The 14,631-nt window shown below is 43.7% G+C and overlaps 1 protein-coding gene across 2 annotated transcripts in view; it reads right to left on the minus strand.

Moving 5' to 3' along the window:
- Positions 1–14,631, minus strand: part of syde2 (synapse defective 1, Rho GTPase, homolog 2 (C. elegans)) — a 50,314-nt gene that overhangs the window by 15,261 nt on the left and 20,422 nt on the right. For both annotated transcript variants that reach the window (XM_040128700.1, XM_040128699.1), the window contains exons 4-5: positions 11,719–12,860; positions 5,475–5,601 (exon numbers count right to left, since the gene is read on the minus strand). In XM_040128700.1, the coding sequence (XP_039984634.1) occupies positions 5,475–5,601; positions 11,719–12,860 (1,269 nt within the window). The remainder of the gene's footprint in view (positions 1–5,474; positions 5,602–11,718; positions 12,861–14,631) is intronic.

Consider the following 14,631-nt stretch of genomic DNA (forward strand, 5'->3'; position numbering starts at 1 on the left):
TTTACCGAGACTTTACAGAGATAATAATAATCTGCCTGTTTCATCACAGGAAAACAGGCTGCCTGGAAGCAAAAATGAGCCGTGTGTTTTTATCCTTATCTCTGCAAAGTAAAGCTTTTTTGTTAAGCAAGAGTGCAAATAAAATGAAGACAGATACCACTTGACATTGTTTTGGTTTTTTTTTCCCCTTAAAATGGAAACTCAAGCATGGTGGACCCTCTGACCTTCCCTGTGCTGTGAGGCAGATCAGCCAGAAACAAAAACAGCACGACCGTTTCACGTTAGCAACGCTTCACACACGTTTAGGCTTTTTCTACTGCAAGAACTAAAAGAAAATACACCAGTCACACCGACTTTGTGCACGTGCATGTGCATATGTGCTTGTGTTTGTCTGATGTGAGGAGAATACAGCCATTCAGGTAAATCATTAACCTGCTATTAGTCAGTGTTAGTGTTTACTTTTGTGTCTTAGCCCCTGATCAGCACACACTCACACACAAACACACACACACACACACACACACACACACACATAAACACAAGGTCATGGGCACAGGGGTGACCAGGTGTGCTTCCCCGGCACGTACTTCACTCTCCTTCACAGCCAAGTTGACAACAAGCACACGCTGAGTGTCTGTTCTCGCGCATTTGAACTGTTGGGGTTGGGCTTTACACAGCAGAGATATGAATTATACATACACATACATTATCTCCACCTACGTGAATGGCTGATAAAGTCCGAACAGGAGGATATAGTCCTGAAATCCCGAGCAGCTCCGCAATAAAAAAGGAGAAACCATGAAATGAAGCACTACATACCATTAAAGCTACAGATGATAGCAGCTTAAGGTATTTTGATGTAAATAGTTAGTTGTTTTTTTTTTTTTTTAAATCAATTCAGACTATTTCAATGTTCCCAATGTGCCACCAAACACTACAAGGCACACAATGCACTGGGGCACAGCTCTACCTTTGACCTCTTGTTCAAACAAAGCGGGAGGTCACTCCTCTTGTCAGTGCTGCAGTCAACGCCTCACCCACAGAACAAACTGGGGTTTGTTCTCCGTCCTACCCCCTCCCTGCTGTCCTGCACGCCCCAACAGCGCTAGGGGGGGCCAGAGGAGATGTGTGTGTCGCTGCCCTGTCCAGTGGTAAAGGTTTACACTGTGGTTGCTCCAATTTTTATGTAGCCCCCCCCCCCAAAAAAAACCCCAAAAATAACCAAACCGCAGTCCTAACAGTGGCGCTCTCATGTCACAAGTGGATTCGTCAGAAACAGGTCTGCAACCGGTTTTTGATTCCCGACCTGCAGGTTAAGAAATATTCTGACACCCACGCAGGCCTGGAGCTCTTTGTAAAGTGGTTGCCTGCTTCCCTGGCCGGCCCAGGGTTCAGCTAATCCCCCGTGCGTGAGCCAAATACCATCTGTGTTTGTTCGGCAACAAAGGGGGCACTTGTTAATGACTTTCCATGTCTTCACTGGAGTACTGCCGAGGGTGGGGTTGGGGGGGGGGTGGCAAAGTAGGGAAGTAGTCCATGGAAAAGATGAGTCAGGCAAGGCAAATTAAAGCCACAAACTAGGATCAATAACTGTTCTAAGCTGTCAACCAGCATGGCTCGAGACACACGGGTTTCTTTTTCAGAGGACAGAGGACGTATAACTGGACCAGTTTCCCAACACGGGGTCACTTTAGAAGCTTTTTTTCGATACACAGGCCAAAAAGGCTAGGCTGAGGACTTAATCATTATTCAAAGTCACTAAACTGTCCTCTAAAACCGAACCTTTTCACAGTGATTCAGTGATTATTTACATATGGTATAGAGATACATAGATACATACATACATCCAACCAGGTATAGAGATACAGAGATACATACATACATCCAACCAGGCTTATTTGCAAGTGTGTGAATCCTAAAGTAAATTCTGATTTCCTGAAACTGGTTTTGTAAACATTTTGAGGTCTGCTAATGCTCACTCTTCGCTGCCAGTGGCTGAAGGCTCTGCCGGTGGCACAGGCCAGCCACAGAGCTCCGCAGCAGCTCGATAAAGACTTTATTAACAGACATTCATTGCCGTGTCAAACGACTTGTGCAAAGCCTTCCTCACCCAGTAGGAAAACATCATCCGATGTTCTGAGTTTGTTTCTATCTATCAAAGCTATCATGACAACACGAAAGATTACCGAGAAGCATCGTTAAATGCCACAGCTGGCAGTGAATCGTTCCTCAATTCAACAATGTCCGCGGCAAGTGAATATGTTGAAGTTTTTAAATTAGAGCTGTTATTGACATTCTTAGATTCTCGCCCTCAATCTACACTGAATTTACCAAATATTTCAGGGATCTCTCCGGTACCGATTTGTTGTCTCTTTTACATGTCTAAACTGTCTGAACGCTAACAAGTCCTGCTCTAATCGAGTTATGCGCCGGACTCGCGACCATGATTTTTAGAGAGACGTCTCTTGCAGCCCGTATCTAGAGTGTCTGAGATCTGCTGTAGTGCCTCTGCTGATTACGGAAATAAGGACGGAAAGTTTGAGGTGTCAAAGGTTTGGTGCATTCACTGTACATTTAAGTATGTGGGAATAAGAGAGAGCACTTTCAACATTTATTCAGAATAGAGTAAAATGACAAATGAAACTGACTCGCTATCCTCCCAAGCGGTTCGGTGATTGCCAGGAGCCAGTGGAGGCTATGAATACCTCTCGTCCGGCTCCACAACATCCACCACCTTGCAGCCGATCTACGGCAACACAGACTCTTTCTACGGCTGCCTTCTAGAGCGTCGTACGTGTTCACAGAAAGTGTAACGAACAGATTAACTACAGAGGAGAAAGGAAAACTGCTGAGGATAATGTTGTTTGCCTTGATTTTTCACAGCATGTTGCTCATGTTGATGACACGTTTCTGGTCCCTTTGAGTGAATTGTGATTTGAAACAATGGAGGGCTGCGCACTGAACATGTTTTGCAAGCTTTGGATTGAACTCTGACCCCTGGATAATCCCTTTCACTACCTCCGCTTTTAAATTAGCCGTGTGACACGCCGGCCCTCTTAGCTCATCCATTTGCTGTTCGCTTATTAGCCCCTAGTCTGACTCCACACTGCAGAGATTCCTTTTGAATCCAATATTCAGCATTATTCTTACATGTCAATTATTAAGCTAATTCAGAGGGCATTTCTTGAAACATAAGGAGATTACATTTAAAAATACTGTCAAGAAAAGCAAAATTGGGTCAGTCAACTGGCAGGTTTTTACCAAATGATTCTGGAAATTATGTTTTAAGACTAAACCCACGATTATATCCCCAAATGGACATTTTTGCAGGCACACACCATAAACCCCTGATCTGCCTCCCTTCCCCCCGCTCTCCCTGTCCTCTTCTACTCACTCAGGCCCATCTGCAACAGCAACTCGCTTGGCAGAGCAAATTTAGGCTGCGAGCAAAAACCAACAATCCACGCTGGTGCTGGCCCTTTTTTTCTAACCCGCTCAACTGTTAACTGTGTTCTTTGCCCTGCCATGCAAATGCACGCGGATCAAAGCAGGCATGGTAGGACCAGGCCTATACGGGGCCTCTTCTCAAAAACAACAGCAGTTTCTACAATACCCAGGGGTTTCCATGGTCTTCCTCTTTTTGTGGGAGGAAAAAAAAAAAAAAAATCATGACCAAGTCATTTTCAACAACTTTGCCCCCACCCTGAAAATGTGTCACGCCGCTGAAGTCACTCCTCGATCCGGTGACACGGCTGTGTTTGTAAGCTGAAGACTCTGCGAGATGTTCCGCGACCCACTGTTTTCCACTTTTAATTTCACAGCAACAGAGCGGAAAGAAGCTGCATCTGACAGGTATTCGAGTGGCATTTAAAACTGCCGGCTTTTAAATAATCGCATATGAGATGTGCAGCACTGCCTCTGGGAGGGTCAAACAACCTTTACACCTACGCTACCTGAGCTGCTTACCTTAAAAAAAGAAAGAAACCCTGAGAGCTGACTAAAACATGACCTAGGAGGGACAGTACAAAGCATGTCTCAACCACAAACCTGAAGGAGTAAGAATTCCCTGAATGTACAGCATGGTCTGATCTGTGTGTGTGTGTGTGTGTGTTTGCGTGTTTGTGTGTGTGGGCCCTTCCCTCAGGCATCGGCCTATACTGGTATGTTGACTGCTGGAATGCCTCTACTACAAACAGCAGACTCACATATACACTCTCAGACGTATGCGTGCGCTGCCCTATCTGCAGCGGACACGCCGGTTCAGACACGTTTACTGGAGCAAGGACTGGATCTATACTAAATCCAGACTCCATTCGAGTATTGCCCCATTTGTTTTTCTTATTAAGGTAGGTGTGCTACACTGCCTTACCCTCTTAATTGAGTAACTCTTCTTCTTCCCTTCTCTGCTTAAATCACTTCTCAAATCCTACGTTTACTGTAGAGCTTAAACTTAATTTAGTTAATCCTATTTTACTCATTTTTACCTACTACTTGTTTTTCCAAGTTTGTGTGTTTTGAAATCTCCCTGGTTTCAGTTTTGTTCTTATCTTTCTATTTTTCAGTGTTTTTTAATGGTGTAACGCCAAACAATGTGCCGTATAAATAAAGTTTTATCATCATGATAAATGAGGAAAGTTTAAAATAAAGTACACCGTGCTGTTCTGACAGATGTATGATGATTGAGGCTTTAAAATGTAGATATTGTTCAATGTAATAAATATTTTTGCCATATACCTCATAAGCTTGTGCCTCCCATTCAGCAACATGTCTCAAAAATGTTTCACAAAATGTTTTCAATTGTCTCAAAAAAAAATTCTTCCTCTTCTGTGTCATGAGAGAACTGATTTTAACAGGTCAAAACTAAAGCTAAAGTAATCCAAGTAAAGTAATCAATTAATAAGGCAATCATGACAAAATTAATCAGCAACAGTCTTAACAGTCAGTTCATCATTTAGGTCATTTCTCAAGCAATGAGGCCAAAAATACTCTGGTTCCAGCTTCTCAAATATGATGATTTGCAGCTTTTCTTTTTCTTCTTTGGTGGGAAAGTTAATATTTTTTGGGTTGGATTTTTCAGGACAAAAACAAGCAATCCGAAGACGCCAACTTGGGCTCTGGGAAACTGTAATGGGCAGTTTTCTAAAAAATTATCAGTGGAATGATGGACCATGGGCAAAAAAAAAAAAAAAAAAATCATTGGTTGCAGCCCTGATCAAGACTCACTGACCTTTATCTGGGATCACCTGCTCAGTCGGTTTCATTGGAAGCCTAAGTGTACCTAATGTTTCGTATACCGGGTGTACTGTTTTGCGTATTATCCTAATGAAGTACGGGTAGGACGGTATTTTGCAGATGTACCCTGAGACCGGAAGGACACCAGTGCTCTTTGGAAATGCCACGTAGTTAACTACCAGTTCCTAATTACACCGAGGGTGTTAGCTTCTCATGTTTTCCGTGGCCGGTGCTCCGTTTACCTGTGATGACGTTGATGTCAGGATACGTGTTTTCACACAGCTCCACGCCGTGGCTGTCTCTCTCAAATGCCTCGCGTAGCTCCTTCTTTACTGCTGCAGATCCACACAGACGGTAGAGACCCACCACCTGGAAACACACACACACAAGGAAGTCAAATAAACACGCATGGCTCAGGAGTCAAACGGTTGACAGGGAGGCGGACATTTTTACAACCGTATCGATCAAGTTCTGTGTCTACACTCAAACAATGTGCTGGACAGAAGCCAAAACTACTTTCGTACACGTCTCAAAACCTTGGTCTGCTTTACCTCTGCAAAATGACAGCTTATTTGAACAACTGACAAAATGTTATATTTTCTAGTAACTATCAGGCATTACTTTTTCATGGGACACAGGAGGCCCGGCGTGATACAGCTGCTACAAGCTGCTTTGACTCTTACAAAACAACCGAATCCCTGTGAGAAGACTGACTTATTACTATTCTTAATATCACACTATTTGTACTGAACTTCCATTTTTATGCACTTACTATCCTAATCTTGTATCTCCATGTTGTTATTCTACTACGACTACTACTGCCTCCCTTGCAGACACTGTACTTATTAAATGTGTGTGCATCGGGGAAGAGGACCCCTCCTCTGTTGCTCTTCACGAGGACCCCCCCCCCTTCGTAATGTCTGTCTCCCGTTGTACTGAAGTTTTTTGTGCCGGTTCCCCCTTTTTTCAAATCGAAGGCTTAAGGATAGAGTGCGTCATATGTTGCGTACATTGCAAAGCCCCGACACAAACTCAGCCTGGACAAATAACACTGACTTGACTTGACCGACCACCGGCTGCCTCTTCTCAACAGAGAGAGACAGAGGATAGACTAGGAAAGTCTATATGACTCCTGCTTAACATAAAAACTGTGTGATATTTATCCGACACGCGGCAAAACGTGGTACTACACTGGAAACACAATTAGGAAGACAGTTGCAATGGGAACGGCAAAACTGCGCAGTAAAGCAACTTCGGTCATCGTTAACTTGTTATGGTCAGACCAAAGCCAAACAAAGGCTGTAGTAGTAAAATTCTTGAGTGTGTGTTACTGAAGTGGTGGCTGTGTTTTATTGCTAACGAGTTCAACCTTTCGATTGTAAGAGGAAGATTTGGTTATTTCCTCTTTCAAGAGATATGGTCTCACTTCCAAAACTTTTTTTTTCCCTGAAAAAAGCAGCAAGTAGCCTCATTTTCGATACATCCGTCAACACGGTTTCGTCACTTGGCTCATTTGAGAATGAGCTCTGCTCTGAGTTGTACCAAACTACTCTCAGAGGCGTGATTAAAGTCTCACGCCTTTATGAGTGAACGGATAAACACCGAGCTCTTCTGAAAACCAAGCAGACAGCTCAGCATTAAAAAATGGAAGCACTCAGCAATAAAGCATTTATGTTTCTTTACCCTCAGGTCCAGAGTGTGACCTGGAGGAGCTCTTAACTATTTCCTCGAGACGCTGACATTTGATAGTTGAAACTCGGCACCAGAGGTCTCATTGTTATGTTGGGATTAGGCCTGGCTACAGACATACCATAATTTCTCCTACATGTGTCTGTCTGGTATGTGGCATAGCAGACCAACTGGTGTGGTTGCCCCGGTAACGTGTTAAGTCAGTGGGCTGTGAATGGCGGGTCGGGTCCAGATCCACACACACACACACACACACACACACTTGTACACACACACTGCTGGCCTTTCCGGGCCACAGCGTAGGAGCACTATAATGTCTCCCCATCCCACCAGACCAACTATTTGTGAGCTCTCCTCGTCCAGTTGAGGAGTGCTTTCTAAACCTCACACGAGAGGGACAGAGGAGGACAGATTAGGCCAGGGATTTGGCTTTGTGTGAGAGTAAACAGAAGTCACTGGGCACAATGAACAACAAGTCCATTCAGAAAAAAAAAAAAAAAAAAGAGTGCCCCTCTTTGGGGGAGAGCCCGAGTGCAGGCAGGGAACAGCTGTTAGCAAAAAAGAGGGTTTGCGCCTCTGCACTGCGGCTGCCAGGCAACACAAAAAAAGCAAATGCCTATATGTAGAATAAGGCAGACACAATGACCACAAAACAAAACAAGTTCCCTAGACAGGAATGTGGATGCTCGGTGAGTGCAGAGCCAATGATGGGATCGGTCTGTTTTTGTTTTGTTTGTTTTTTTTGGTCTGGGATCAGCTTAACAACTTTACAGAGACATCAAGGGAGAAGAGCAAGGAAAGGAAGAAATGTGCTTTTTGCCGCACTAATGCTCCTCAGTGTTCGAACAAAGTCAGTCCGCCGAGTTACTTCCTCTAAACACCGCTCACTTTTCCAATAGGCACAAGCGGGTAAATAATTAAACGTTCGCACCTTCGTGACGAAACAAGCGGATGCCTTTTCTGGCACGACTCAGGGATCCCCCACATGTGTACATACACATATGACAGGAGAGCAGACGTGTACTGTCTGCAAGCAGAAGGGCACGACTACAAAGACACAGTAACGATACACATAAACTACACAAAAACATTTACGAGCAACCAAAGCAGGGCCGCACGTGACGTTTATTTTCATTATCATTTAATCAGCTGATTATTTTCTCAACCGATCAGTTAATTTTTTTGGTCCATAAAATTTCAGAAAATGTTGAAAAATGCCAACCTCATCTTCAAATGTCTAGTTTCGTCCAAGCAACAGTTCAAATATTTCGTTTACCATCCCACAAGATAAAGAAAATCAGCAAAACCTCACAAATTACACGCTTTAACTAGAAGATTTCGTGGTCTGTTTGTTTTTTTTTTTCCTTTAAAAATCATTTCCAACTGTGGTACATTTTTCATCACTCCGTATACACAGAGGTAATAAAATCACTTTAACAAACCAAAAAACATGGCATGTCATGTCAGATCACTATATAAAAATGTGTTTTTATGGATTTGTTTTCCCCCTCACTGCTGAACAGAGGGGGGAACCCACAGAAAACCACAGTAATCATCACTCCATCAGTTTAACTGTAAGCTTTCACTCATACCAGCTGCTTAAGAGTATGAATATCCAGAAAAAAAAAAACTCTCAACATACAGCGTGTAAAGGAGTTAAAGGGGAGTCTACCTGACAGGCGATGAAATTAATGAGAAAAGTTATTAGGGGATCCAGTAGTGAGGAGCACAGACAGGCATCCCCCGTGCTTCCAGTGGCCATTAAGTCTTCAGCTCCAAAATATTTTATTAACAACTTACTATCCCTCACTGATGTAGCCTGTGAGAACGCAGAAAACACTCCTCTTTCTCCTCAGGTTTGCTTCTTAACTTACAGCTGTTTTGAAAGCGGTGCCACCGATGCCTCTCGTGTGCCAGATGCCAAGTATCGCACGAGTCTTGCGGCCCTATCCGTAACAACACTGTCATTCTTGAATAAAGTCATTATTGAACATTTACTGAACAGCGACTTACATCTGAAAGCCCAGAAGCCATTCCTTTAGCAGACAGAGGGAGCCGGCAATGTAACTGAATCGGAATTCTGGAGATGATCGTGACAAGCACTTTGACAGGAAATAATCGTCGGATCAATCGATACTTGCAGTCCCAAACAACATATATACCTTTAACAATGCAACGCCAGGATTTCTGTTCTGTTTAAAATGGTGCAGATGTGTAGCCGTTCATAACATGTCACAACATATGTGTTCTTTTTCTGTTACCGGGGGAGCTCCTTTTAGAAATATACCTCCTTTTAATGGACACAGAGTGCTCATGCACATAACTCCAGTCTCTGACACAGACATTATCTGCAGTCTTTTCAAAAACACCCACAATCATCCAGCGTCTTAAAAGCTCGGAGAAGCCCTAAGGACACGCAATTCTTAGAGACTCAGCCTCCATCAAAGATCCACATAATCATTTGTAAAGGCACACAGCTACACATCTGGCCATGCGTGCTTTGGTGACACAACCTCCAAATTCCTCCGGGATCCGGTGTCAACCCCGTCCTAACCCCTGTCTGCCTTCAACCCGGGGGAGCACTTACACTTGATCTCCGACTGATACCCTGAGCCGAGTCTCCTCTACATCTCGGTAATGAAAGAAGGCCGCAAAACAGATTAGAAGAAACACCGTGAGGGACAAGAGGGAGACAGAAGGAGAAAAACAGATAAGTCAGAGGCAGACGAGGAGAGACAGAAACATGAATCACAATTTGGCGAGACAAAGCAAATTGAATCAGATAAACAGAGGACACCTGAGCGAGCTGAGTAAAAGCTGTTGGTTAAGTGAAAGCCATAGCTGGCCCATGAAGAGGGCCGCTAGGTGAATTTGGCCACAGACAGCTTCCCCAGAGTGACAGCACCAGCAACCTGACCTCTGGGAAGTGCATGATCCAGGACATGTACGTATATGATGCCCCGTTGCACAAATATGACCTATTGCAATCTAAAGGCTATTTGCAATCGAGATTAGATAAAATTTTGATATTGAGTTTATTATCCATCAACCATAAATACCAAACATTTGCTGCTTCTTGCCCTTCAAATGTCAGAATTTGCTGCTTTTCTCCATTTTGTAATTTATTTATTGTAAATTTAATATCTGTGGGTTTTGAACGCTTACTTGGACAAGACACAATATGAAGCTGTCACATTGGGCTCTGGTTAGGTGGGCATTTTTTTTACAATGTTTTGACATCTTATGGCCCAAACGATTAACAGAGTAAACAACTGTTAAGCTGTTAGTTGGTTTGAAGATGTCACCTTGGGCTTTGGAATATGTGATGGGTGATTCTGACTATTTTCTCACATTTTACAAACCAAACAATTTGATGGTAGGTTCTATAAAATGCTCAGCTGATTAATCAAATAAATAACTGGAAGATTAATGGATGATGAAAACAATCACTAGTTAACGCACTGGTGTTCTGCGCTACCAGCTGTGATACACAGGCTCATTATCTAATTGTTTAATAATTGTTAAATAATTGTTTGTAGTAGAGGCAATCATTTGAATTTTTAATCGGACATAAAATAATCTGCTATTTTTGAAATCAGACAAATTACTAACAAGTTTCCTGTTACCTCTACTACTTGTAGTGGTAATGGGAAATATATCGCGGGGTCTGATCTGACAGACCGGCTCCTTGGAGAGGTCTACTGTTTGACTATTGGCCCCAGGCACCCACTGCCCCTGGCATGCCTCCCCCCAGAGTGATCCGTCAGGAACAGTGGCCAGACACTTTTACGGCCGCTGTCTCAGTTCTAATTAGGGGAAACGCCACCACCTCTTTCTCCTCTTTCTGGGCTTTAAAGAGCACATTAAACATGCAAGGGGGACAAAACAGGAGACAATCACATAACCTACTCCCTCGTGTCACCACCACACCAGTCTCTTAATTCGGAGTCTTTCTCCTCGCTGAATAAAAGAGCCGGTCGCCTCAGGAGGGCTCAGTGACATCATGAAGTGTGGTATCTTTTCTTCTCATGCCAGTCATCAAGCATTTTTTACTGGCTGCAGGGTGAATACTCATCTCGCGACATACGGAGCTGAAAGGATGCTCTGGATGTAAGATTACTTCTCTTTCTGTTCTTTCACTCTCATACAAATATGTATTATATAACTGTGTCCTTTTCAAATGAATCAACATCCGTTTTAAATATACAAAATAGGATTAGAGTGGCTTTCTTACACAAATACTGTTTAAACGTGTGCCCTTAAACATACAGTATATAGTATATGTCATATAGCCACGAACTAAAAGGGATCAGTAACTTTTCTCTGTTTTATTTCATTGTAAATTTCATATCGTTGGGTTTTTTCGGGTATTGGATCAGGTACAAGACTTTGAGCTCTGGGAAATTACTCTAATTAATTAATTTCACTATTCTCTGTAATTTTGCTAATTGGATCAATTGGGAAAAAATAATCAGCAGATTAAATGATAATGAAAATAATCAGTATTTGCCACCTTAAGTGCCGAAATCATTGGTCAATTTGAGGTCGATCGAGAGAAAAATGACCAACGAATGTCCTAACTAATCAATCATTCAAGTCCGTTATAAAATTCTAAATATTCCCCATTTGCAGCTTCTCGAATACAAGGGTTTTGCAGTGTTAGAAAAAAACAAGCAATTTGAAGACTTGTGCTTTGGAAATCAGGACCAGGACCAGGACCTTTGCCACGGAAGTCACCTGGTTGACTTGTTATTTGCAGGAGAACTCATTGAACTACTGAACCATATACAGACTCACCTGGCAGCCTCGCTTCTCAATCTCATTGATGCACTGGCTTATAAGCAGTGGCACCATCAGTCCCGTGTTCTCCCTCTCCACCACCCGCCACGCCTCCACACCAAACACCTGGGGCTCCCTGTCTCCATCAGGCCCACCGTCCAGCGAGTTCTGCCACTGTTCCATCAAGCTCAGCTTGACATAGATCAGTCCCCGTGGCTCCAGCTTCACCGCCAGCTGGTGGGAACGCGTCACCCGGAAGAGTGCAGGCAGGACCACCGTGCCGTGGCAGCAGACACGGTTGCGTCTCGGCGTGGGCTCCCAGCTGAACACCACCAGCTTCAGGTGCTGGGCGTTCTCCAGCTCAATGTTGAAGGTGTGGTCCATATCTAGGAAGGTAGTACGACATGTGAGGAGAGCGGTTCGTGCTTTATTAACCGAGTCCACTTGGATGGCGCAATAGACATCTCGAGAGTCCATGCGAGGAGGTTTGAGGTCCTCAGCACCATAGAAGTGCAGGCTCATGAGTCCAGAGATGTACTGGCTGCACTTGGGCTGCTCTGTGAAGCTGTAATGGCGGAAAGCATCAATGTCCAGCTCTGTGCCATTGAGTTTCGAGCTTGCACAACCTTCCATCTCCTTGCCTTTCCCTCCTTTCCCCTCTGCAGAGCCGTGCTTCCCAGATTTGGCCACCAGCTCTGGTGAGTCACCATCACTGAGGTATCCACCTTTACTGGCGGACTTTGAGCTGCCATTAGTTTTCTTCTTGCTGAAGCTGTGCTGTGTGGACACGCTGCTGTCCAGGTGGTACCGCGAGATCACATTACGGCTCGCCTGCCCACCCCCAGATGTCGCTAATCTAGGAGGGCCTGAACACTGGGGGGCAGCCTCCGACCCAATCCCGTTGTTTCGGGGAGAATGGGCTCTCGGCTCCAACTGACTGCTTCCGTTGCCATTGTTGCTGTTACTGCCACTCGGGGTCCCCTTGACGCTGAGTTTCCGGCTAAGCTCCGGGAGCTTCTTCATCTTCATGGAGATCTTCCTGACAGTGCGTGGGGACTTAATCTTGTCTGGGAAGGACCAGTTGATGGAGCTGCTCTTCTTGGCCGGGTTTGGGCTGGAGGGAGGGGAGAAGCCGACAACATTGGGCAGTTCAGGACCATCTACAAAGGAAATAACAGACCAAGAAAAAAGCTGGTTAAAAGGGGAGTCTGACACATTTTGAATTTTGATTTTTCTTAGGTTGACACTTGTTAGAACAGTATAAACATTTTTACTGTCAAAGTCTTCGGCAAGAAAATATTTAGAAAGCAATCTTTGGATTACTCACAGGAACAAATGGGTACTAACAGTCGGAAGTTCTTAAAGCCACTGTAAACACTGGTTCTACCACTAGACAATCCACCTTACTCCTGTGATCACAAGTAACTGTTCAGATGTCCAGTGAAGACAGACAGGAAAGAAAAGACTGAAAAGCCAAAGGCAAAGTGTGCATGAGCTGTAATCTCAGAAAAGCACTACACCTCCACGGCACATCATCAAGCGATTAGGTTTACATGCAACCCAGTAATCCACTGACAGAGTTACATTGAGCTGGCGACGCTTCATGTAAACATTTCAGCACTATATATATTACAGTTACAGTCTGTGGATGTAAACCTAGACAGTGATTTATCTAATTGACGGTTTTAAAGAAACAGATAAAAAAAAAATTCAATTGTTCACCAAGAAGTTTCCAGGAGGCCCCTTTGCTTAAAGTGGGCATTCATTCAATCAAACACCGGGGAAATTGAAGTGGAATGTCATTAGCTGCAGCACCAGGAAAAACGTGGGTCTATAAGCAGGGAAATGTCTGTCTAGAGACACCAACTGCTTCAGGGCTGAGCTAGAGTTACTCAGTCATTATTCAAGTTGAAAAATGTCCATTTGGACTGGACCTTGGAGGCAGCTCTCGCCTAACTAGATGTCTGCACCATGAAATTTCAGGGTCTAGATTTCCATGCAGGAGTGACAGCCATTGTTTAGTCTACAAGAGTGAACAGAGGCTTCAGGTTTTATCCATGTTTTCAACAGGTTGTTCACCACACCGACCACAATTCTATAATGTTTAAACCTGCATGAGTTGTTTTTTTGGCCACATGGGGGCAGTATATCAAGCTGTAAAACCCACTCTGCCACATTATCACTTTATGAAGTTGTTATGGCTAACCTGTTAGCAAATATTTAGCCACACAGCAACATTGGCAGTTATTTAGAGTTGTGTTTATGGACGCCTGGCAAATATTAAATCCAATATTCACTCTCCCTTTAGCTCTGTTTTGGTCGGCATCATTTCCTGAGGGATAAATCTGGCTCTTCAGCTGCTAAATGCTCCACTATGTTCACCAGCTAGTCTCTAACAGTTGCTAGCACCAATAGTTCTCGGTCTGTCTGGTGTTTAGTGATTGGTCAGGTAGCATTCAGTGGGTTTTTAGGACTTTTTCAGTTAAAAACCGCTGTCCGCATCTGTAAATTACGCTGATTAGAGCAGTGACAGTAATTCAAAACAGTAAAGCTGGGGGCCGTAAAAACCAGCACAATGAACTCAAAGACGCCAAAAATAAAAACTCTATAGAGCTGAGAGAAATTGCAGAGCTGAGTTATAATTCTCTGTGGATTCATCATCATGAGCAACTCATTTCAGATACACACAGTGATTTGATCCGTTGTTCGTATAAAAATATCAATTGAAGCATATTTAAGAGCCAGTCAACAATTGCTTACATTGTTACTTAACTGTAGAGCCTGTATGTCCACGTAGTCATATCACTATGTGAATATTTCTGGATATTTGCTTTTGTACACTCCATCCATTACTATGTGCTCACTATAAGTGCCATCATGACGACAGATAACCATGTACCAATGCACATTCTTACTGCCATTTTTACACAT

This window comes from Xiphias gladius, chromosome 6, assembly GCF_016859285.1.
Source record: "Xiphias gladius isolate SHS-SW01 ecotype Sanya breed wild chromosome 6, ASM1685928v1, whole genome shotgun sequence".
Classification (NCBI taxonomy): Eukaryota; Metazoa; Chordata; class Actinopteri; order Istiophoriformes; family Xiphiidae; genus Xiphias; species Xiphias gladius.